Source organism: Hypomesus transpacificus, chromosome 7 (assembly GCF_021917145.1).
Source record: "Hypomesus transpacificus isolate Combined female chromosome 7, fHypTra1, whole genome shotgun sequence".
NCBI classification, from domain to species: Eukaryota; Metazoa; Chordata; class Actinopteri; order Osmeriformes; family Osmeridae; genus Hypomesus; species Hypomesus transpacificus.
The window spans coordinates 8,525,362-8,551,691 of NC_061066.1; the positions used below are offsets into that span (position 1 = coordinate 8,525,362).

The 26,330-nt window shown below is 44.4% G+C and overlaps 1 protein-coding gene and 1 long non-coding RNA gene across 2 annotated transcripts; one reads left to right on the forward strand and one right to left on the reverse strand.

The window, feature by feature from the left end:
• Positions 1-619: 619 nt before the first annotated feature.
• Positions 620-15,659, reverse strand: LOC124469291. The gene is made up of 3 exons (XR_006956285.1): positions 15,248-15,659; positions 6,101-6,166; positions 620-5,210 (listed from the first exon to the last, which is right to left on the reverse strand). It is a non-coding gene; the product is annotated as an uncharacterized LOC124469291 (long non-coding RNA).
• Positions 15,660-19,188: 3,529 nt separating this feature from the next.
• ppp1r3aa (protein phosphatase 1, regulatory subunit 3Aa) lies at positions 19,189-22,980 on the forward strand. Its single transcript, XM_047023287.1, has 5 exons — positions 19,189-20,015; positions 20,443-20,495; positions 20,578-20,669; positions 21,310-22,623; positions 22,803-22,980. The coding sequence occupies exons 1-5, from the start codon at positions 19,189-19,191 to the stop codon at positions 22,890-22,892; spliced, it is 2,376 nt and encodes a 791-aa protein (XP_046879243.1). The 3' UTR covers positions 22,893-22,980.
• The last annotated feature ends 3,350 nt before the right edge of the window (positions 22,981-26,330 follow it).

Consider the following 26,330-nt stretch of genomic DNA (forward strand, 5'->3'; position numbering starts at 1 on the left):
AGAGAAAGAGCGGTAGAGGAAGAGGTAGTCGTCTCCCTTGGCAGAGCAGGGCAGGTCTTGTACAATAAACACAGGTGTGCAGCTCTGCAGCCCAGCATGTTCTCAGACTGACTGACAGACAGACAGGTGAAAGCTCTCACTGACCGCTAGCTTTATGTTACATGACATGAAAAGTGGAACTAAACTGACGGAGAGAGTAGCTGAGAGACTAGGAGAGCGAGGAAAGTTGCAAAGCAAAACCGCGCACACACACACACACACAGACACACACGCAAACACACACTCGCAAACTCACACTTCCATTTCCCTTCACAGGTGAGTGGGACCAACACATACCCTGGTCTCACTTAGAAAGAGAGAGAGGGAGAGAGACAGAGAGAGAAAGGGAAAGAGAGAGAGGGAGAGAGACAGAGAGAGAAAGGGAAAGAGAGAGAAAGGTATAGCAGCAGAACAATATGCAGACTGAATCTTTTCCACATGACAAGCCTCAGGCTGTTTTTGTCAACTGCACTGTGAGCAGCAGAGAGTCAGGTAGTGTGACCACATGATTGCCCAGCAGGCACCTCCAGAGAGGGGGCCGGGGCTGGGGGACGGGGGACAAGGGGGGGGGGACGGGGACGGGGGGGATGGAGAGCACCGCAGCACGCATGATGAGGTGTAATCAGAAACCCCATTCAGTGGGCAGTGGAGTTTGTCAACATACACACATCCACATTCCACTGTCTGTCAGCCCTCTGACCCAAATCGAGTATGTTACACTTGTGTTTGTGTGTGTGGATGTGTGTGAGTGTGTGAGTGATCGTGTGTGAGTGTGTGTGTGTGTGTGGGTGTGTGTGAGAGAGAGTTTACGTGTGTTGGATGCTCTCGGACTATTTCCGTCAAACTAGGTAGCTCTTGTCACTGTCTAGGCTTGTGGTTTGTGGTCTGGAAGTCAAATTCCAAACTCTTGTAGTATTTCCCCTCTGTGTATTCCTTTTCAAGCCACGATCAAATGAGCATAATGAACAAAGGACTTGGCTTGTTGCCTGCGTAGTAAAAGGTTTTTCAGTGGCTGTGACTGGGTCTGATTTGAAGCTTTCACTTGTGGGGAAAGGAGAAGAGCTTGGGTGAAAGTATTATCTCAAGGTGGAATCTGAAAAATGTCAGGGCCAAGACACAGTGGCATGGTGATAACATGATTTATCAACGTCTTAATATCCTATAAACTATTTCAATGTGTTACCCTTTGGATTGTTGACGTATGACATCCAAATTAAAGATGTGAGGATGCAGTGGAGTGTTCGTATATAATTGCTCTATTTGGATTAGTGTGAAAAAAAGTTCTCATAATATACAAAATGGGGAACTGAACTAATTTAATCTAATTTACATTTATATGAACCTTCTTTGTTGCCAATTATTCTAATAATCTTAGAGACTTACAACTCCACAGGAGGCTAAAATCCCAGCTACTCTATTGCTTCAAAAGCTTAAAATAAAAATCAATGTTTCTAAGAAACCAATAACTGCTAATGACGAATGTATTCCATGACATCATTCACACAATGTGTTCACTTGCAAATCCAACTTTAACACACCACCACACACTCAAATACGCACACACTCAATGACAAACACCGACACACAACACACGTCAGACACAGTTCATCCAAAGAGCAGAGAAAATTCACATTGTTTGACAACTGTAGAATCAGGCAGGGAAAGCACACAGTTTCCTACACTATTGCTACTTTATCGTCATGATAAATACATCGCACTCCACAATCCTAATCTTCGTTCATGCTCGTCTTGTTATACATTTTTGGTTCGTTAAATAAACAGGCGGAACTGACTTTGTGTGCACTTTCCAAAACCTGTGTATCACCGTGGAGATGCAGCCACACACAAGTTCAAACCGCGGAGACGATCAACATTTTTCAACTTTCCAAAAGAACGTGTTACTACTCTGTGAGACCAATTCATTGGACACGATCACCTGCAACTGAAGCGACTCATAACTCTCCCCACCTGAAACAACGAGTTCAAACCCATGTCAGGCATCTCTGATGTCGTGCCTTCAGAAGGGTTCTCTTTCACAATAATCTCAGGCACTTGGAACCGTGCCAGTGGCCTGCTTCCGCACCCAAGATTTCTCCAATTAACTCGGAGGGAAAGAATAACACGTGAAACTCTAGATCCACCCTTTTATGAAAATTTAAAAAGATTGTGCGTAAACTATTTGCAATCAGTCATGTCACGAGCAGTTAGGAGTCGAGGCCAATGTGTGTCTAATGAGTAGATGCTTTGCCCGAGGGCTGCAGATATTAAAACCACAAGCCCTTGCCTGCTCCTTGTCTGTTGCTGCCTGTGTTCAAAATCACGTCACAAAATTACATGGCACTGAGCGCTGTTTGTGGCTAGCTTGTGATCCTTGCAAGCAGTAGATTACTGTAATGTGTTCTGATTAAAAGACAAACTACAGGCTGCCACCCATCCACTTTCCGTAGCTAACAAACAGTATGATGGTGTGGTATTTTCAGACTCTCAGAGAGATTACCACTAACTGAGTGCCTGACTGACATGTAGAAGGGGGGGTGGTGTCCGTTCTGCAGAGCGTGTCCATTCATACTGTTGATTAGCATAGCTAGCTTTCTGGATCAATAAGCTCATTGAGCCTTCCCCATCACGACTGATGGAAGCTTTGGGTTGGCTTGACCATGCCTCCCATTGTGACAGTTCTCTCATAGCAACTGTCCAGTCCAGACAAACACTCAGATCTTCTTTCTACCTTACCTTCTCGTTTTTCCTGTCGCTTCATTATTCCTTTATACAAAGCAGGGTCTCAGAAGACCACTATGGCTACTTCTATAAACAAAGTGAATCTGGAAAGAAAATAATGTAGATGTAAAAAAAGAAAAACTATAAGCTCCCAGAAAGGGTCTGGATTGAATCCAGTTAAAGTTTGAGGTATTAAAACATCTCAGAGCTGTTAGACTTCTGTGACTGAGCGGGGATAGGTTACACATGGCGTGTTTGCCTGTGTGAAGGACAAGCTCAAGGTTGGGAATATATGTATCAGGTGCGAATTATATTCTCTCTGTGGAAGTAAGTACATTTCCAGAATCTATTTAAACGCGAACCCAGCTCCTAATCCGCCCAGAGATCAGTGAAGAGAGGAACTAGGTCCTTCCACTCTTGCTCCAATTTGCTCACAGCACGACAGTATGAGACCCCAAACCAAACCTCATTAAACTGAAATATGGAAACTTGGGAAAGTTCCAGAACTTCCAACTTTCCAAGTGGGAAGACAAAACAGCGGACCATAAAGAGGGGGAGCGAGGGGAGGAGGGCGAGCAAAGGCAGATCCTTGGGACCGAGTGAGTAAGAAAGTGAACCTTTGATGAGAAGGACTTTTTTTTTGTTAAGAGAGGGGCTTAAATTTAAAATATTCTGGGTGGTGGAGAATAGGGGATTGACCATTGCCCTGATCCCAGTCACACACAGGGGCGCTAGGGTTAATGGTGGATAAAGATTAGAAAAATGTATGGGCTCTGGCTGATCTCCATCCCTCTGTCCACTTTCCCCTACAATCCCAGATCGGTTACACAATGGAGCAGGCCAATGGGGAGCAGTCAGAGGCCCTTTGATTCCCGTCCTCCCCCTCCGCTGGTGAGGGTGTCCTGGGTAAAGACCCGTGGAGGTTCCCCCTACTCGCCCACTCCTGGGAGAAGAGTTAGCCAGCTCAGAAAAACCCGTTTGAGTGTTGAAAATGAAATGACTGAGAGCTCTGATCTATAACAAGAAATCAATTTTGGATTGGAAATGTGAGCAAAAGCCATCAGTCCAGGGAAGCTCCACTTTAAACTAGCCAAAGATATGCTTAATTGCTGTAGACTTTTATACATGTGTACATTTGAGGCCCTTGGAGTTAGGGCAATTATACTTTTTTTTTTTTGCAATGATTAGACTGCCTTCTGTTGGAGAGCAGATATGCTTTGAGAGTTCATCTTTAAAGATTTAACGGGATACTCAACAAATTTAAAACTAATATTCAAATCTCTTTTAGGTGGGGAAAGGGATTCTCAGCTCTGCTCAGCCCTGTGAAGATGTGGCTCCAGGGAAACGGAGCCAGGCCCCACAGCTGAGCCACCCAAACCAGCCGTCCGGCTCCAGCCTCATGCACTTGAATTATATCTGGACCTCAAAGCCAAAACTCAGCAGTGGAATATTGAGTAAAATAGATGTTCATGCTGAGACTGGGTCAGATTATCCAAATAAACTCATGGCCTGGATTCTAGGAAACAACCTTGGGAAAATAGACCAAAACAAACTTCTGAATTATAACTAATTTTAGGTGGCACAAAGGAGACAAATAGTTAAGGTGAAGAACAACAATTAAATGCAAAAGACTGAAACAAAATGTTCAACCTCTGCCTCTCAACCAACCAGTATTGAAGTACATTTTAAAATTTTTATTTTCACTAAATATATTCCCATTCCACCAAAGGATAAACTAGCAGATTCATAGTGCTTGAGGAAACAGCAGCAGTTTGTCACCAAGCCACGACGGAACAAGCCTAAAGAATCCAAGGCCAGCAGGTGAAGATGATTATGAGTCAATCCTTGCTAATGTGGCTCCACAGCACACGGTCATAGACTCAGGAGGCATCTGACACACATTGTCAGACGCCAAACATCTGTAGTGAAGGGCTGGATATGTCTCACCATGGATAAACGTAATTGGAGACGGAAAAGGATAACGCTAACTAATGACCGAAGAAGTGTTTGGGAGGAGGTTGAACAGCCATTTAGACTTGTTTAGACTCGTTCTGAGCTAATGCCTCGACCGGCGTTTTTGATTTGAAAACTGTCACACAAACCTGCCTTTCGTGTGTTCACTTTTTAACCTGCTTTTTACCGGCATTATTGCATTATAATTTAATTCAGCTGGTAATCTTGAATTGTCTCCTTTGTCGTAGCTAAGATTCTTCCGAACTGTGTGGTACTGCTTAGTTTTGTTTTTTACAAGCACAAATATCTGTTTTAACCTGAAGGTTCCCGGAAAGGCAGTGACTGATGAACCACACAAGCATGACAGCCAACACATAACAACAGGCATGCAGACAACAGTACAGTAAGCAATATGGCTGTACAGTCTCACTCACCAGTTTTGACTTCAGAGAGTACAAGTTCTGACTTGGTCTACGGACACAGCCTGGGCATATTTCATCCTGAAATGAGATTCAGAGATGTATTGGACAATAAACAAAAGGCAGAAAATAACAGAGAAACTTAAAAATACATCATTCTACAACACACTCAACAATTTTCTAAAAGCATACATTCCCACATTACTTGAGTTACGTTTGTCATTTCTCATAAAGTGCTCCCTTACAATACTCAATAACACAGCACAGTAATGTGAAATCAAAATGTCCCTAACATTCAAAAAGGCAGCGAGATATCCACTAGGGCCCACACAAGCTCTAAGGCATATCATAACTTGTGAGCCACAGTAGATTGAAAACCTGCGGGGTGTGAAGACTAAACAGAGCAGGCCGAGAAGGTTGCTCCGATGATGAGAATTCTATCACGGCGAGCTGATGAAGATTTGTTACTTTCTACGGGAGCGTAACCTCTACTTCAACTGTCTGAGGCTATCTCATCCAGGTAACATCCAAAGGTAGCGTGACAGAACTACCGTATGAGAAAACACGTACCATTTAAACCTTCAGACGGGCGAATGAGTTGTAGATGAGGTACGGATGATGTAGATGTTCTGAGTGCGTAATCTGTGTGATGAATGTCCAATTCCGACTCAAGTGTCAGGAGGATGGGGGAACTGTGACAGAGGACCCTGAGCTGCTGTGTTTAGATATGTACCCTGAGGGGCAAAACTGTGCTGCTGTGTTTAGGTACGTACCTTGAGGGGCAAAACTGTGCTGCTGTGTTTAGGTACGTACCTTGAGGGGCAAAACTGTGCTCCTGTGTTTAGGTACGTACCCTGAGAGGGAAACTGTACTGCTGTGTTTAGGTACGTACCCTGAGAGGGAAACTGTGCTGCTGTGTTTAGGTACGTACCCTGAGGGGGGAAACTGTGCTGCTGTGTTTAGGTACGTACCCTGAGGGGGGAAACTGTGTTTGTTGTCCGTCTCAGGAGTGGAGGAAGTCCAGAGGTGTCGAGGATCTGGCAAGAGAAAACATGGGAGACGTCGTAAGTCAAAGCATTTCCTACACACAGACATGGGTAAAACGTTATCGACTTGGATACGTTTCCCATTCATGCTCATCGGTCTCCCCTGATGTGGCCTGTGCATACATGTAGAGAACATATTTCTGTATGTGTTAAACTTCTGAACAACAAAGTACACCTGGAATTTACAGGCTAGCGTGTAAATGAGAGAATGTGTGTGTGTGTGTGTCATGGGGCTTAGCCTTGTGAAGGCTTAAACATGTAGGTTTAGGTACAGTACAGAACATGCTATCGCTATGGAGAAATATGTGGAGGGCATTTTCCAAGCTGAAGGGTGCAGTGCCTGCAAGGCTGAAGCTATCATTGCAGAGTAAATCATTCTGTTCACCTGACACAATTAGAATCCTCATGCCCTTCTCTTCAACTGTCAGCATGAAACCATCCACATTGTTATTTGTGCAATGTAGGACTGTTTGTTTGATGTGTCACTTACACCGCGTGTTCGGTTAGATTCACTATCCTACAACAGGAGAGTATGTCTACATCGTGGGATCCCTGCAGACGTTTTAATGCGCATACATCATTTTTTAAACACTTGACCCCTCGCAACATTGAAATTCTCCTCGTGGAGAGCTGTGCAGACAAGCCTCTGATACCGAAGACAGGCGGGGCGGTCCGCTAACGACCGAGCTGTTCCGTAAGTAGGGCTTCTTTTTTTCTCTCCCAGAATTCCTTTGACCCCTACAGGCAACCAGCAACTGCTGAATCCTGTGGAATGTGCTCTCTGAACTGCAAACAAGGCCCTCAGCCCGAACGGCATTGCTGAAAACAAAACCTGCCAACTGCTATTATTGTTACTGTTCTGATTTTGGGCAAGTGTTGCACAGATTTCTGCGTAACATTTACTCAGTGGAGAATAAAAAAATAACAACGTACTGTAAGGTCTAATGTCTCACTCGAAAATGCGCTTGACGACATTTTACCAGCATCTCATCATCTAGGCCAGAAAAATAGCTAGACATGTCTGCTTTATGTCAGTATTTCAGTACTGTTTAGTATGAATCTGAATAGTTTGTAAACAGGGCTGTAGTAGTTTAATAAACCACTTACAACTGTTTGCATAAATGCTCATATGAAGTGCTTTGTTGGATCAAGACGCTTTATAAAGTAAAAAACATAATTTTCAGTTAATGTTCCATTCATTCAAAATGAACTGCAGAGTTTACTTTAATACCTTAACACATCTGGGCTGTAAAGATGTAATATTTTATTCAGAGGAAAAGCATTAGAAACGCTATTAGTCTGTATGACCTCCAATTCTAGGGATTTACAAATACCACACATATCTTTATGCTGAACACAAAATGATCTCTAAATTCTATCAACTTATAAATACAGACCGTATTCAAGTATTCATGAGTCCCAATAATGCTATAGGCTGATATTTACATAAACCGCGCTACTAAGTCAAGATAAACTATTTAAAACCCGCAGTAGAAATACCTCCACATCACAGCAAAGGAGGGTCCTCTGATGAAAGAGGACATTATGCTAACAAGTCAGATTACTGTACACAATAATTTTATCTTTATAGTAAATACCATCCCCGTGTTAGAGGGGCGGTATGGAGAGTCGCCGGCAATATTTTCTACAGACACCAAATGCCTCTTATCAGTGCTAGTGGAGCAATTCAGGCCCTGCGAACAAAGATGAGTCTTCAAACTCATTCTATTCATGGTTGGACGTGTAATTACCCTCAGTTCACAGTCTAGACGTTAACGCTTTCACAGTATTTAAGACCCCCTCAGCTACACGCACGATGCCCGCTTCTCCACCAACAGAGCCCCAACGTTAAATCTGCAGCAGATAAATTAGCGAAGAATGCAATAAAAAAGACACAATGAGAAGAACTTTATCCTCCCCGCTGCTAAATGAGATTTCTTTGAAATGCAGATCAGGGTTTCTAGATTAGTGAATTTTAGCTGCTGTCAACATCATAACAAAATACAAATGCGATTGTTGGCCGTTGCCTTATCTCCTTGCTTCCATCTGCTGGCTCGTTATTTACTCTCCTTGATTTTCTATGCAGATCTAAATAAGTCGCATCAAAAGCAGGGCTTACCGCACAATGGCTTCTTAAGCCTCTACATCAAGGTATTTGAAACCGTAGTCACATAAAAAGCCTGCCCATCAAAGGCCCATCTCTAATGAACTCTGAGAATCAGAGGGGGTGTTTGTGTGGCGGTTTAAGGCTGCCTGTAAGCAGCAAGAGGAGACACATCTGAGTAGGCCAAGGGATGGCAGATCGACCACAGTGGCCGGAGGAGATTAACTCACCATGGAGACCAACACAACCCAGGTATCACCAGGCCTGCCTGCCTGCCTGCCTGCCTGCCTGCCTGCCTGCCTGCCTGCCTGCCTGCCTGTCTGTCTGTCTGTCTGTCTGTCTGTCTGTCTGTCTAACCGCCTGCCTGCCCGTCTGCTTGCCTGCCCGTCTGTCTGCCTGACTGTCTGTCTGTCTGACTGCCTGCCCGTCTGTCTGTCAGCCCGCCTGTCTGACTGTCTGTCTGTCTGTCTGTTTGTCTGTCTTTCTCTCTCAGGTATGTCTGTCTATCCTCTATAAAGAGGATCTTTACTCATCACAGACTGTATTAGTAATATTGTGATACGGTACATTTGACTAGATAACCATGAACTGTTGATGACATGAATTTGTACAAATATGTAGTACAATAGAAAACAATAAAATTGCAAACAGAGACAATGTTAAAAGAAAAAACTAACAAACGGAAGGAATATTTGCTTGTCAATGGCCTCACATATCTTGCCTTCGAAAACCCTGGCTAGGTGGAACTGAGGGTGGGGATAAATGCAACGAAGGAATGAGGCTGGACATCCTATAGGTCAACCGAACTCCTGAGGGCCCTTCTCACAACGAATCAGAAAACATGAAAGAGCCATGCTGAGTCCCAGCGCGTCTTCCTCCTCTTCTCTCCGTTCAGCAAACAGACACACTAATCTCACACAGGCACTCTGCATTACGCCCCAGCAAGAACCTGTCATTTCATGGTGTGTTTGTTGCATTCAGCACACAGACCGGATTACAACCAAAATCTCCAGACTTATGAGCAGAATAAACTGCATGGCGAGATCATGATCTCAGTGTGTCTGTGTGTGGGGAGGGGGGGGCGGGGGTGGGGGGTGGGGGTGGTGGAGGGGAGGGGGGCAGGGACAGCGACAAGGGCAGGATGGAAGAGCCCAACAAGCATGCAGTTTACCAGGGAACAATTAGCCCTGCAGCCAGAGGGAGCAGGCCTGGCACATGTGGTGGGAAGCAGGAGCCGCAGGAGCTGGCCAGATGAGGAGGAGGGGGGGGGGGGGGGGGGGGGGGGGCGCGTGGCAGCCACGCGTGTGCCAGTCATTGGCTGCTGGGCATATCCTGCTTAAACACCACAATCTTACACATATCCGGAGAACGAGAAAGGGAAAGAGAAAGAGAACCTCCTTTCCCTTGACATTCGGTCTGTGATCTGCTCTGTGATCTGCTCTGTGTCCTGAGTGAGTCTGTTCTGTCTTATTCAGAACGCAGGCAGACTTCCAGAGGAAGACGACAGAGGGGAGCATCCTTTAGTTCGGTTGTCTTTCCAGAAGAAACCCAAGTTTTCTTCTAAACTCCCCACCCACCCTTTCATCCCCTCCTCCTCGCCCCTCTCCTGGTCTCGCCCCCCTCTTCTCTCTGTACGTCGTGCCAAGTGGGCTCACTGCCAGTCACATTTGCAACCACAAGGGACCTCTGCCTTTTTTTTCTTGTTTAATGAAATGACAAAACAACAGATTTACATATGCAGAAACAGGTGTTGTAACAGGTTTGACTCTTTTTGACCTAATCCATGTCACAAGAAAAAATGCAAAGAAGACGGAAATAAAAGAAGAAAAAAAAAACATGAAAAAAAAGTTTATTAGCAACAGCTGCCTGAAGGTATTTAGGCTCTGATGGGCACTCAAGTCTACACCATCTGCCCTGCTGGTTGCCAGAAGTGACAATCTAAATTAAAAACCACTCATCAAATATCATAAAAATAAACCATTGTATTGCTGTAGCCATATGTTGTGGCCACTTCTTCTTCTTCAAAAAAATCATTGTAATGACTGTGTAAAAGTGTACACAGTGCTCGAATGAACCTGGAAAAACCATTTGTACTGTAAACTATAATTACCCTCCACCAATGGCCTGTCTCCTGACTTAGTGCCATCACCACTATCCCCACCTCCGTCCTCTGAAATCACAGCAGAGAACTCCACACCCAGCTGTGGTGGCGTAGCCCCACAGTGGACAGTAAGATTAGCAGCATGGCTATAGGGTTAGGAGCAGAGGAAGTACTTTTGGTAAAGGGATGTTGCACCTAATCTAAGGTAATTTGGTTAGTGTTTAAAGCCCAACTGTCAAGAGTAATCGTTTGGGATTTCAAAGGACTGTTGATGAGCGAAATAAACACAGACAAGGCTATTTGGAAAAATAGAAACCCGCTTTTAAAAAGATGTAAAAAAAAAATATGTCTGATCTCTGGGGAATGTTTGACAGGAAATCTTTCTGTTGTCCTTTTGCACGAAAGATAAAAAAACATTTCAGTGTGTGACCTCCCTTTTGTTTTTCTGTGATGTTTGTATTTAGGCGAGTGAGACAGAAGGAACAAACCTGAGACAGTCGTGACCCTGGCACAGTGGTATAACGTGTTCTAAAGCCACGCCGGCAGAAGGCAGTACCATATGCCCCCAGCCCCAAGCACGCTGCTCTTTCTGCAGCCTAATGTGCCTGTCAAAAAACGTTAGCGTCACAACCCCCTCTGTTTTTTACAACATGCTTGAAATAAACAGGTTTTTCTGTTGTTTTTTTCTCCCTCCATTCCTCTTCCTCCGCTCCCCCCCCCCCCCCCCCGCCCCTTTCCAGAACTGTCCTCAGAGACGTACACAGGAACCAGAGAGGGGAAGGTCACTGTTTGTTTGTGCTCCTCCTGTCCAACAAGCAGGCCTGCAACCAATCAATACACCCGGTTTTCCCCATAGGTAAAGGATTCCTAAAAAACACAACTTTACACAACACCAGATGTTCCAGAGGAAGTCATATACATTTAAAATAAAGCTATTTCTATGCATAACTAATAAAATGTTTGTGTCGAGCATCTATTTTGAACCTGTCACACAAGGACCCACAAATGACTGACTGAAATCGTAATCTAACGGTAAACAAAATAGCGGTTGACCCGTCGGATCCGCACCTCGCTGTTCCTCCGGCGGGCTGACGCGGGGGCCTGTTTCCAGCCTGTCAGCGGCCCACAGGCTGCATGTGGTCTGACTGACTGTGACCTTGCCGTTTACCACGACTGACCCGCCATCTTTGAATCAGGGCAAGACCCAGAAACCAAGGCGTTCTCTCCCACCAGAACACGGGCCATGCGCTCTCCACTTGACCGTGCCTGGAATAAAAGCTGTCATTTTCTCCAGCTACTCTGGCCATCGAGCAAACAAGCAGACACTAAGGAGGACTGGGAATATGTGCATCAGAAAGGATGTACAAATTGATCTTTCCTATTGTTGCCTGGAAATTACATGGTTCAACAGGGAATGCTACAGAGTAACACATAGGGCTGGTTTGAAACAGATGTAGGTGGAGTTTGGACTGGTGGCATTTCAAAGGGTCATGGTTCGATCAAGACCAGGGTCGGGACAGAGAGCAAAGTGTGAGGTCTTAAAATAGCAGGTCTTGCTGGTTCTTGGGTTTTGTGTGTTGTGTGTGATGTTGGCATATAGTACAATGTATCCTACTGTCATCTGTTGGTTTTGTATAGGTCACGTCATACGATGACAGTAAAGTCATTAGCATTTCAAAAAACAACACAGTAACAGGAATTTAACGAACAAATCACGTGCTGAAACACCAAACTTGCCTGGAAAGTTCATTCATGCTTATGTTGATTCAAACACAGATAACCTCACCCAACCTTGTGTTCAGACTCCAATCTCTGTTCTAATCCCTATCCCCTGACCCCACCCAATCCCATCTCTCCCTCGGCCAGAAGTCATGGTGGTTCTCATTCACAACGGCAGCGAGTCCGGCTTAAGAAGTGACCCAGAGCGTAACTAAAAAGGTCTGAGCTCTCAGAGTGTTAGGAACTGAGGCACACCAAACACTATTACTATGATGTGGATAATTACAGTGTGAAGGGGGCCTCTTAAGCATGTAATACACTCTTTTATCTTTAGGAGTCAATCTCTTCTAGGCTGACAGCTAGCAGCATATGATCCTGGTAAACAAATACTTTCACGCGGCACAAAAGTGCCATTAAAGGCCAAAACTGTCAACACAAATTCCATTCTTATAGGAGGGAGGGAGAGAGAGATAAAGGGAGAGAGAAGAGAGGGAGGCAGAGAGAGAGACAGAGAGAGAGAGAGAGAGAGAGAGAGAGAGAGAGAGAGAGAGAGAGAAAGAGACAGAGAGAGAGAGAGAGAAAAAAGACTTGATCACCTCTGGTTCTTTAACTTGCATGGAGGTTGTCATGGAAACATTTCTATGAAGTTAACAGGGATAAAACCAGAAAGCTTTCCAGTTTAATTGCCATTAGGCTTAGTGGCAGGGTTGACTCGCCCATGTAGGAGAAGAGAGAAGCCGGAGTGAGAGGGGTATTTAGACAACTGAGGCTAACTGCTCAAACACTCATTTCTTTTTTCCCTATTTTCCAAAACATAGCAACACCTCCAAGGTTGGGTAGGCCGTCCATTTCATTAAGAAAGCGCAGTTGGGGGATGGGTGGGGTCAGGGCACAAAAGCAACCCCACACAGAGTTCATCTCAAAATGGGTGGCATTTGTTCCAAAGTTGTTGGACCATAAGGAGAAAACAATAAGGGAACTATTTTAAACCACAGATAAATACATTTAAATGATCGTCTTGATTGAGTGTGCGGTAGAAATCTAAAAACTAATAAAGTAGTTGAATACTTCATTGTTTCTATATGTAATGAAAGTAACAATCGAAGGATCAGAAGCAGCTATAGTAGCAGTGATGCCAGCAGTTTCAAAGCAAATGTAGAAAATCAAGAAATTAACCTACTAACTGTAACTTGAAAGCTAACCCTTAATTTTGATAAATGATTGAAACATATGACAAGGTATACACACATTAATCCTTGAGAGGACATTCATTTTCATATTACCATAATGTAGCACACCACCACCCGATGATAAATGCAGCAATCAAAAAAATGGATGCAGAGTGCCTCAATAATAAGTGCAGCTCTCTCACCAGTGCTGTGGAGCCATTAGGGCCTCAAACCGTTAAAACCTTGAAACAGATACACTCACAGCCAAAAAGTGAACTTTGCAAATATCTGTTCTTTGCAAAAGCATGGCTAAACAGCAACTCAGCATGAATTAATTTTTAATGAATTACAGACACAACGTGGGCAAGGACAGGTCGTTATTTTTCAATTCTTCAGATACATTTTAAATGAGAATTCCCCTTACACACAACCTTCATTAGAGTGCTTTCTTTACAAAACACAAACCTAAATTACAGAGAAGGGGGGTTTCCCAAAAGAAGACTAATAAATCAATGGTCCCTGGACTGATTTAGGAAAGGGCCGTGGTTGCATTAGGAGCTCTTTGAAGAGTGTGTGCTGAGTGAACCGGTACGATGGCACACCTGCACGCCTGGCTGTGGAACACCTGTGGGTCGGACTGGCGCAGCCAGAGGTGAAAACTGATCACAGTCCAGGTCCAGAGGTCCGCTCGCTCACACTACCTTGTTAATAACGTTAACTTAAAGACAGGAGAAAGAACGGGGTAGACCTATTGATTTTAGGGTTGTGGTGGTGCACAGGGTAGCTGGACAGAGTGTTTCATAAGAGGGGCCCATAACAGAGGTGTAAGAACTAAACTATTAGTGTATCAGTTTAAATGAAAGGTTGTGTATAAAAATAATGTGGTACGGTGTCTGTTTGTACTATTATCAGAGCTGGGAAAAACATGGAATATAAGAATGGAGAATACATAACACGGTAAGGTGTTACCCAGTGATAACAATCATCTATAATCATCACACTGGTTTTGATAAAACAGCAATATCCTAATAATAGTTGTTTTTTTCTGTTATTCTAAATGTGTGAATAATGTTTGTTGTTTAAGTCAATTTAATGCTAGCATTAAATCAACAATTAGGAAGTAAAATAAAGAATTGTATGTACTAGTTCATGAGAGTATCAGTTGGTAATTGTTTAGAATGGTAATCCTTTAGTATATCTTTATCGCCATCAATGTAATTTCCTTTTTAGCAATATTTCAACCTGATTCTTCATGAATCCATAACTTTTACGACAATTCTGTTATGAGACATATTGTACTTACTTAATTTAGCAAGTTAATCATTATTGCTACAAAGTAACATTATATGGATAAAACAGCAAAAGTTGTAGCTTTCTTTTATGCAAAGATTAATTAGGTTGATTTTCTGCTGTGAATGATTGTGATTTTCAAACCTACATCAGCAAATGTGTGGATTTGTCAAACAATCCAGCCCTCTGATATCTGCTGTTTATTTCCTAATAGGTTGCTATCTTGGAATTTCTCAACATTACTTCTCTAACTTTGTAAAACAGTTAAACGCTAAAATGTCAGGCTAGTAAAAATTATTACACATCATGCAGGAACAATCCAAGCTTATCTTAGAAAAAAGGAAACAATATAGACTGCTGCAGATCGGCTTCGAGGACTCATTTGACATCTAAAAGAAAACGCTACTATCCTTTCTCGGTTGCTCATAGTGCAGGATACAGCCGGACAGTTTGGCTGCAGGGTCCATGACAACGAAATGGAACCATTGTTTGAACTATGTCGAAACCCCCCAAAAAAACAATTACAATAGGCAACGTATGAAATAAATGAATGTTTTCTAACTGATTGGTCATCCGCAAGCTATAGGTAGCCGTCAGGCGAGTTTGGCTACAGAGTGGACATCATCACTAACCAGAAAAGTGAAAACTCAAGAGGGTGGAAAGAAATAAACACTCAAGTGCAAACTTACCGAATACGCGGGTTTATTTCCTCTTTGGAAATAGGAGTCACCAGGTGAGAAGAAGTCTTACTTTCAGCTTCCCGAAATCTTCACACGTGACTGTACTGTACAAGTTCACCATAAAGCATAAAAATGAACAACAAGCCTCAGAGTAAATAAAAGCTGGGATATTCCTCCGCTGGCGCTGCGCTCAGAGATTCACGCGTTGTCCTGCTCTCCTGCTGTCTTCAGTCAATGCTGCTGTTATTACCAATGCAACAGAAAAAGCAGTACACTGAGTCCTGTTTGAATGCTCTCGCATGACGCGCAATGCGAAGAAGTAGCTTGTTTTTGCATTGCGATTCAATACATCAAGATGTATTCCACGAAGTATTTGGGACTAGCTTATTAGAATGCAGCCCCAGGGGAGGCACTTACGCGGAGTTGTGTGTTGTTATTTTTTGGAGTAATGCGACTCCATGTGACGTCAGGTCCACCTGCTATGTAAACAAAAAGTCTTTGGAAGTTATGTTTGTTCCTTTTTTCCCCAGCCGAAGTCATATAAAAGCAAACATAGCCGTTTGCAGTTTAAACGTTTCCAAATGAGGTCTTTGCAATGCGCTGATCTAAAGTGTACGGGTTAACCTCCGTGAACAGAGACAGAACCAGGCGTAAAGTCAGCTTCTGTTGCAGAGAAATGGGTTAAATGAAACCAGTATAAAATAAGAATACATGCATTGTTTTAATAAAAGGTAGATATGCCAATGATAAATATTAGCCTACGGAAATAGGATGATCAGTGCGATAGTTTGGAGAAAATAGCGTGATAGTTTGGAACTGTAGGTTAGTAAAATAGGCCTAATTTAATTTTAATATTTCGAAATTGCTATGTATGACACATTTTCCTCAAACATGGACTATTTATTTTAATTACGTATCTAGACTTCTAATGACTGATGAAAACGACTTTATGATAGCAAATGATACAAAATATATATTAAAAAATGGCTTGGCAAATTTACATCTATATCTATGTTGATGTAAAAATACGAACTCAGATTTGCTATAAAAATTTAAAAAGCGAAATAAATGGCCATTTGAATTGCTATTATGTAGTCAAGGAGCCAGCCATCAAGAATCACGAAACCTTGACGGCACAAAACTCACTTTTCTACCCCAAATAATTCAGTTGGGACACGGCAACATTTTAGAGTCATGTCCTTTACATTCAGGTAGCCTATCACATCCTCTGAAACTTTCGACAACTCTAAAAGAATTGCGTTTAAAACTCTGCTGAATATGTTGACGTTAGCCTACTTTTTTTGCTTTCCACATTGTCCTGTGTGAAGAGGTTGATGTTGGAACCTTAATCCAGATCTTGTATTTGCACACTACCTCGTAGGTTAAACGTCTTCTTTTAGTTTTATTTGAACAGAAAAAGGGTAATTTAATGTTCCCCAATGATATATTTCTACATGTTTTAATGTGTCTTTAGAGTGTTTTTATAGGAAATATTGGCTATAATTGAATTTTGACATTTAATTCTATTACTCACTGTTCAAGGCCAAGTAGTTTGAGCATTATTCCACACTACACGCCGAATTAAATCATTTGAAAAAATGTTTTAATGGTCAAATATTTCCCATTGCCTAGTGAAATTATTGTAATACGTCATGATGATATGCGTAACCAACATCTATTCAAATACTACAACTCGGCTACCTGTCCATGCATCTAAAATTGCATTAACCCAGAACACATCAATGCAAACTTTAGTAGACTATGCTGCAGTAAATATTTTCAATGCGTTGATATTTGATGGCCTACACCGCCAATGAACAGAAGAGACTTTCATTGATTTAGAATTATCCAATTTATTGACATACATGGCTTTCTTGAATGGAATTAAACATTCCTTCGTGGATTCTCTAAATGGGAGGAAACAGAATTTTTGTTAGAAAAAGGGTTGACTTCATGCCACACCATAGAAATATGGTGTTTTGCTGCCATCTAAAGGGCATGTCTTGCCGCTGAAGACACAGGCGATGCTACTATACAATAATAAAACCGTAAAGCTAACATTTAACATCGTGGTGTTCATAAGAAATTAGCATAAATGTATTGTCCCTACATAGTTAAAAATATACTAAAGACTCGCATGTTACTATTTTATAGTAGATACTGTGTTTGTTTGTGGGTTTCTGTAGGCCTATGTATTCTAGTCTTTAATCAACTAGACATTTAAATGCATTTAACAATTTACAACGTCCGTCATAATTTATGCACTGCGTGTTCGTTTTCTGACAATAGAAAACAGAATCCGACAATAGTTTTGGTGACGAGACGTTCCAGCCACGGTCATACAGTGCCCTCTACTGATGCGCGTGTAGGCTCTTCATCTTCGATAACATAGCCACAGCTGAGTACCTCGGATTGCCGTCCTCACATGTTCACTGACTGTACTTCTCTAATGTATCTGGCCTTGATTGCTAATGCCTGGCTGCAAATTTGAGTCCCGCCACCAATAAATACAAAAATAATGATACAAAAAAAATGATTTAGGAAATAAATTATTATACAGTGCATTCATTTAATATTAATAGTAAATGTGTCTGTTTATAAACATGTATTAAATACATAATTTTATTGATTCCTTCTTTTAAAACACAATTTTTTGAAAGAAAGTTTAGGAATAATAGTTTCAAAAGGAGGAAAAATATTTTCTAAAAAACGTTTCAAAACATTTTCTTCAAAACCTGGAAACGAGTTCACAAATGTTGATAGCTGTCGTCAGGTTGAAATGTATTTTAGCAAAAAACTGTTTCAAAAGGTTTCAAAATATTTTACAGTAAATAGTTAGGTTATATATAGTTTTTTCAGAAACCTTTTTTTCCTTGACCTCATAGCTTTCGTTAGAATATGTGACCTCCCTATAATTTTGGATCTGTGTATCCAAGCATCAAACTATTCTTACTGTATATTGAGGGTACTAGTATGAGTAACCACAGTAAGTTTCAGGCATCTGGCGCTTTCCTAATCAAAGTTAGCAGGGGGTGCATTTTGTGGCAAGGCCCAACACAGCCCTGCCCTGAAATGCACCCCCCCCCTTAAAATTTCCGAAGCACTGAAGCAAAACAATACAAACAAATCATACAATTACAAGGAGTTTCACGGTTCTTTTTCCTACCTGGCAATCATCCCATGTTCAGCTTTGTTTCCATGGCTACAGACAGGTGCTTCAAGTCTACAAGCTGCAGTCTGACACAAAGGCCAAGCGTCCGCATTTGCACCTGTGGATGACAAGGTCTGTGGAACCCAACACAACAATGGGTAGATGTCCTGAACCTCCATAAGAGGCCTGACATGTAAGGCTGGAATGTTGTGTATTATGTCAGATGAGACACAAAATAAAATTATTGATATGTTCACTTTATTTATTTATTTTTTTTTTAAACAATTTTTTCAAAATATTTACATTTTAACATATACAAATAGACTGTAGATTAGGGTCACATGGTAGATTCACGGTGTTATCTATTTGGGTAATCTGTTTGGTTCTAGGTCTTTGCTCACTGCTCTGCACCAGAAAGTGGATGAGGCCTATTAATAGGATGGGCTCGCAGCTAAAAGTTGAGCTGAAAAAGGAAACGTCTGTACCGTCACGTCCTCCTGCCCCTCTCCTGTGTCATTCCAGCCGCAGCCAGGCAGCATAGGCTGTACCGTCACGTCCTTCTGCCCCTCTCCTGTGTCAGTCCAGCCGCAGCCAGGCAGCATAGGCTGTACCGTCACACCAGCGGAGACAGACAAAGACACGCAAGACCGACAGATGCTCAGACAGTCTGGCAGACAGACGGACAGAAGGATAGGTACTCACACAGACATCAATCAGACGGGAACATAGACGGACAAACAGGCAGTCAGAGAAACAGGCAGGCAAACCGATAGAGAGACAGACAGACTAACAGTTGCTGATGTCAGTGGAGGAACTGTGGCCTATTGGCCCCGCAGAGTCCATGGAGGTTCTACAGACCTGGCAAGGAGTGACGCATGAGGCAGGAGAGAGGGAGGAAGAGGAGGAGGAAGAGGGAGGCAAGGAGGCCCCCTCAAACAAGGGCTCCACAGACGAGTCAGAAGGGGACGACTCGGAGCCAGAGCCCCCGCCCGTGATCCGGAGGAAGGTGTCTTTCGCAGACGCTTTCGGCTTGGACCTGGTATCCGTCAAGGAGTTCGACAGCACCATTCACACAAGGTCGAAGGTCTCCGCCCCCTCGCGAGAGGAGGCGGGCGAACCGGAGGAGCACTTCCTGTCCTGCCTGTTCTCCGTCCCCTCCAGCGGCGAGGATCTGGAGCAACGTCTGAGGCAGCAGATGGTGGAACTGGAGAGCGTCGAGCTGCTTCCAGGAACCACGGCTCTCCGGGGCATCATCAGGGTGGTCAACCTCTGCTTCAGTAAGACCGTTTACGTCCGCGTCTCCCTGGATGGCTGGAGGAGCAGCTTTGACCTGCTGGCAGAGTACATTCCGGGCTCCAGCGACGGAGAGACGGACAGGTTCTCATTCAAGCTGACCCTGGCCCCCCCCGTCAGCAAGGAGGGCACCCGGGTGGAGTTTTGCCTACGCTACGAAACGGCCGTTGGACATTTCTGGGCAAACAACAGGGATTTGAACTACGTTCTGTTCTGCCATCGGAAGGTGAAGGAGGGGAAGGTGAAGGAGGGGAGGGTGGAGGACGGGAGGGTGAAGGAGCATGATGAGAGTAGCAGTCACAGGAGCAAGAGGAGCTGTCTGAAGAGCCACAGGTGAGAGTCGTGGAAACGAGAATAACAATGCATAATCATCCACTCAAAGCTGGGTTAAATGCCGATAAGACAGATTGTTATTACTAATTATGACCAGTTTCCTATAAATGGCCTAATTTCATTTTGTCTATGTCAATAGCAGTGGATTTCACAATGTTGCAACAGTGATTGTAGGGTATCATGTATCATGAGGTGGTATTAAGTGTTAGGCCAGCTTTCCATTATGGGATTCTGCCTAGAGCTGTGATATATTGTATGTTTGCTATGTTTGTCTCTCACAAAACTCAGTATCAACCTCCAAGTTCCTGGTTGGCAGTTGGAAGTACAATACAATTTGTGAATAAGTAATGTTTACTTTTGTTTATTGGTTTACTCTACAACATTTCCCAGTTGGTGCTGTATCATTGTCTGTCTTTATTGATAACAGGAAAAGCAGTGCAGAGGAAACCCTGACCTTCATACCCACACCTGACACAGCAGGTGAGTTCTGACCTTGCCCCTTCCTCTGACCTCTGACCTGTGTGCTTCCGTCCCTGATTGTGTGAGTTTGTTTGTGTTCCAGATTCAGCCACAGACAGAGCAGAGGAGGCTGACGTTCACACACTGGACAGCTCGGCTGACACACATGCCAGTGTGCACCAGCACCAACCTTTGGTGAGGTCACACCCACTTCAGAAACAAATTAATCAAGATTTGATTTATTGAGGCAGCCACCCCCATTTTCTCTCTTCTCTTCACTCCCTTCTCCTATGAGTTTCTAAGTAAAATCATCCTAGCTAGAACTGTTTGAACTATTGTACCGGAAGCCAAAGGAACCAGGGAGGACAAGGACAATCAAACAAGAATAGCTCGATATCATGACTCCTAACATGGTTAGGTCATGGTCTGTTCTTCCATCAATCTTCCCCTGCTCCTCGGTTTCGCAGAGGCACAGTATGTCTTCAGCTGGGACCATGAGGCCTGTCTCAGTGTAACGTACTGTACTTCAGAAATGATAGTTGGCAAGTACATCTGATATGTGAGAACGAGACACACGTTCTCTCATTTCAGTCATGTGACAACTATTAATACGATCAGGACATCTAGTAAATGCTGTCGGCTAGAATGTAAACAGACTGTGGAGCGGGAATCATTTTCTAAAATACTTTTCATGGTTCACCTTGTGGCCTAAAATAGAGGGCTTGATTTTACAAATACACTGCAATACAAATAGGGGCCATTTTTGTATAATTAAATTTTTATGAACAAAAAAGACAAAATATGGAGCTTACGTTTTCCCTCTCTTGATTGACAGGTGGATAGTCAGAGGAGAAGACGGAGGGCGGAACGTTTGTCTCGTGTGCTGGATTACTTCTCTCAGAGTCATCAAGATGTTGACCCGGAAGTCAAGCAGGAAATCAAGCAGGAAGTCAAGCAAGAAGTCAAGCAGGAAGACAATGTGCTGAAAGAAATCAGAAGGGTTGCTGGACTGGAAGCTCTCCTCCCTCCACTAGGGGGTAGTACCTCCAGTATGATACACCTCCATCACAGGAAACACAGCAAAGAGACCACACCCCAGATTCTCACCTACCACCAGATTCCCCTGCTGACCCTGGACTGGAGCGGAGACAAGGGTCAAAGGTCAGGGGGACCTGAGGAAAACAGGGAGGCTCTTCAGGTCTCCTCAGAGGAAAATATGGAGGACAAAATGTCAGTTTGTGATCTGTGGGAGTCGTTCCTCAACGGCACTGACTGTAAAGATGACAGCAGTGTGCCCGAGTCTGAGTGGCTGCAGTCAGCAGCTCTGGTTGGACCTTCCAACAACAAGGGAGAAACGCAGTCATGGAAGGACAACAGCGTACAGGAAGTCATGGTAGACACACACACTAGCAGCAACGGACACACACACACTATCACAAGTCCTCAGTCTTCAAACAGTCATGAGATAGTGGTGACCAGAGAACATGACCCAGCTGGGAGCCAGCATACCACTCGCCTGGGATATGACAATGTGGTGTGTGACGACACGGCTGAAAAGTCAGAGGCCATATCTGTAACGGACACTCTCCAGGAATGTATCCTGGCACTAGGGACCTCAGGAGAGGCAAAGGCCAAGCTGGATCAGGAAGGGGGAGAAGGAGTGAGAGAAGAACAAGAACAAGAACAAAAAGATGAAGAAGAAGAAGAAGAACAAGAAGAACAAGAACAAGAAGAAAGAAGTGATGGATCAGGAGAAGATGGAAACGAAAGAGGAGGAGTTGGAAGTAAGGGTGGGAAAGGAGGAGTTGGAGGAGAAGACAAAGAAGGAGGAGAGGCCACCGTGCCCCATGCAGCGCAGGAGGGACCCTGCGCCGAGGAGACAGCAGAGGAATGGTGGGTGAATGACAAGACAGCCGGAGATAAGATCTCCCTGGGAGAGAGACGGCGTGAGATGCTCTCCCTCGGTGCGGAGGGAGGGGTTACAGCGACAGAACACAAAGCAGCACATGACTCAGTGACATTTACAGAGACAATCGGGGACGAGATAGAGGAGGACAGGAGTGTGCCAGTCACATGTACCAATGGAGAGGAAGGAGGGGGCACGAGACACGCAGAGGCAAAGGAAGTGCATCGTCTGAACGAACCAGAGGAGATAGTCACACCTGAATGTCAGGAAACAGATGAAGGCGATCTTAGAACCAACCAATCACAGATGGAAGAATTCAGACCGTGCGAATCACACACAGAAGAGGTGAAACCGCCTCTACTTGAGGTGGAAACACTGTCACAACCATGCACAGCTGTACCGACAGAGAGATCGCTTGAGAAGGAGCAACTCAGAACAGACCAATTAGCACAGCGTGGCAGCCGGGAGGATGTGGAAATCAGCTCTGTAGAAAATGCAGGAATCAGACTTAACCAATCAAATGAGGATGAATGCAAAGGGGAGGTGGCAGAGGAGAGAGGCAGAGGAGCAAGCACAGGTCCAAGGGCATTACTACACAGTCAAACGGAGGTAAACACCCACAGAGAGAAGCTAAGGCCAGGAACAGAAGGAGAGAGAGACCGCCAAGCAGGGGAAAGAGGGGGAGAGGAGAAGGCAAGTGTAGAAAAAACCCAAATGGTGGAAGTCAAGGAACCGACAAAAGGAAGTGAGAACGTTCAGAGAGAGGGGGGGGACTTGTCAGCTGAACAACAGAATGAGCGGAAGGCGTCAATGGAAAAAGTTGAAGGTTGGAGACAAGTTGAAAATGAGAAAGTGTCAGAGGGGACAAAAGTAACTTTCAGAGAGGTTGATAGGATGAGAGAAGAGACGGAAGAGGAGGAGGAGCTGACAGATAGAGGAGATTTGAGTGAGGGAGTGATAGGAGAGGTGTTACATTTGCAGAAAGCGACGAAGGAGCTTGATGATGGAGGAACCATGGGGAGGACTGAGCAGGTGTGTGACACCCTCCACAGGAAGCCTCAGGTTGATCCGATTTCCACACGTGATGAGACAGGAACCATTTCAGATAGGGCACAACCCAGTCCAGCTCCAGATCCTCTGATAGTGGAACCCAAAGACATCCCTCTTTCTCTCCCTCCATTCATCTCTTACTCTATCCCTCCATCAGAGAACACCAGCCCTTTGTCTTTACCTCCACCCATTCCTTCCTCTCTCTCATCCTCCATCCTTCCCTCTCTCTCCCCCTCCATCTCTCCCTCTATCCCTCCCTTAGGGAGCATCAGTACTGTGTCTATACCCCCCTCCATCTCTCCCTCTATCCCTCCCTTAGGGAGCATCAGTACTGTGTCTATACCCCCCTCCATCCCTCCCTCTATCCCTCCCTTAGGGAGCATCAGTACTGTGTCTATACCCCCCTCCATCCCTCCCTCTCCCTCTCCCTCTATTTCCGTTCCTCCCTCGAAGGCAGCCGGGGATCCTGCCAGGAGTGTCTTGGCCTGGTGGGGCGTGGCCTACTCTGTTGGTCACGTGACCAAAGCGCTGGTCTACGCCTTGCTGGTCTTCCTAGTCACCACCCTCTTCTGCGACTTCCCAGCATGCTTTGCTGTCTACGTGTCACTGTGGTGGTGGAAGCGGAGTGAGAGGCAGGAAGTCGTGGAGGGGATTGACCACGCCGCTAGGATTGAGATATCATTCCGATCTGAAACAGAGTAGTCGTGGCGATGTGCAATGGTTTCTGGGAAATTCTGTCAGACAAGCACTTACCAATTGCCTGCTGAACAACCGTATGAAGCTGGATGAATGAATAGGGATGGAATAGGCATTACAAAGATTGACGTTGTTTTTTTTTTGAATGTTTGTTTTCAATTCTTGCTGTGTTTTATTATATTATTTATTTATATAACCCTCACCCATTACACTTAAAGAACCAAACTGCTGGAGTGGAATGAACATTATTATCCTAAACTTTATTATTCCTAACAAGGAACACAGATTTCGTGGGGCATTGACTGTTTGACTTTTTTTTCTTCTTTCCTCATTAAAGAATAATTCACTCGATCCATTGAATTGTTCCTTTCTTTCCTCTATTGATTATTTCAAATACATATTTTTCATACTATGCAAAGCATGCAGTACATCAATATCATTCATACACGTACCGTGTCACTGTAGCTACCCTATATGTCCATGATGGCAGCCTACATTGTGACTGGCCATGACATCTGTCAGATTAGACACCAAAATAGTTTTAATCTCTGGAGATTACTGTCAGGCCAAAGATAAATCCATAAAAAAAAGATTTCAGAAGTGTCAGTGAGTTTTTTTAGTGAACCCTTCTGAGTTTAAGTTTGTGAATTTTTTATGAATGTATTCAAGTGCACCCAAGCCAATTTCCGGCATTGTATGAGTAGTGTTTACAAAGGTCAGTCATGGAGAACGTAATGTCCCCTTCCCGCCCACCTCCCCTTTCCCCCTCCCCACCCCTCCACCACCCCTTTCCCCATCTCACCCCACCTCACCTGACCCCATCTCACCCCACCTCCCCTTTCCCCCTTCCCACCCCTCCACCACCCCTTTCCCCATCTCACCCCACCTCACCTGACCCCAGGGTACGTGACTTGGGAACGCTCCTTTCATCCAGCAGTCACAGAGGCTGCAGGCGGGCCACCACCCAGGCCTCACACTGACTGACCTCCTGCCCTCCTTACAAGATGAAAATGGACCTTGATGAGCCTCACAGTTCACAGAGAGTTAACACATGGCCCATGTGCATTTCCATGAACTGGTGTGCTGAACATGTGCATTTGCTTGAGAGAGAGAAGGAGAAAGAAAGAAAGAAAGAAAGAAAGGGGGGGAGAGAGAGAGAGAGAGAGAGAGAGAGAGAGAGAGAGAGAGAGAGAGAGAGAGAGAGAGAGAGAGAAGGAGAAAGAGAGCGAGAGCGAGAGAGAAAGTAAAGTGTGAGCTAAGGGTGATTGCATGTCCTCACCAGCCTCTCTGTGTGTGTTTCAGGACCAGGTCAATAGCTGCCTCTCTGTGTGTGTTTCAGGAGCAGGTCCTCACCAGCCCCTGTGTGTGTTTCAGGAGCAGGTCCTCACCAGCCCCTGTGTGTGTTTCAGGAGCAGGTCCTCACCAGCCTCTCTGTGTGTGTTTCAGGAGCAGGTCCGCTGACGTCCTTCTCCGTTGTGCCTGCGCAAGATAACGTGTTGTTCCGAGTGACACTGCAGTTCTGAGGCAGTCACTTGATCTGGGCCGTGGGTGTCGACCTTTAAACTGGCACAGGGCTTGGAGAGACTAGGTCTCACATGGGGCTGGCACAGGGCCTATGCTGGCACAGCTGCCGCAACAACAACACACACACACACACACACACACACACTAATACACACGCACACTAACACACACACACTAACACACGCACACTAATACACACACACTAACACACAGACACTAACACACACACACACACTAATACACACACACACTAACACACACACACTAATACAAACACACTCAGACTAAAACACACCCACACACACACTAATAAACACACTTATACACACACACACACTAACACACGCACACACAAACACTGACGGTAGGAAATTGATGCCAGGGAGGACACAGGTGATCCCAGACCAGCCTGGCCAACAGGAGGAGAGGCACAGAGAGGCTGGTTCAACAGAACTGATCCTGGAACAGGGCTAACTTAGTAAGAAAATGAAACACGGTAGATAGACACTACTGGCAAATAGGAACCTGAATACTGTAAGACGAGTCAATTGAGCTCTGGATCAGACGTGGGTCATATGGTTGAAGTCACGAGTGTAACAATATCTGATACTGCTCTCACCCTGCCTTGGCCTCTTTAACAAGGCCAAGGACTCTCACTGACTTTAAATCACAAGCTGCAC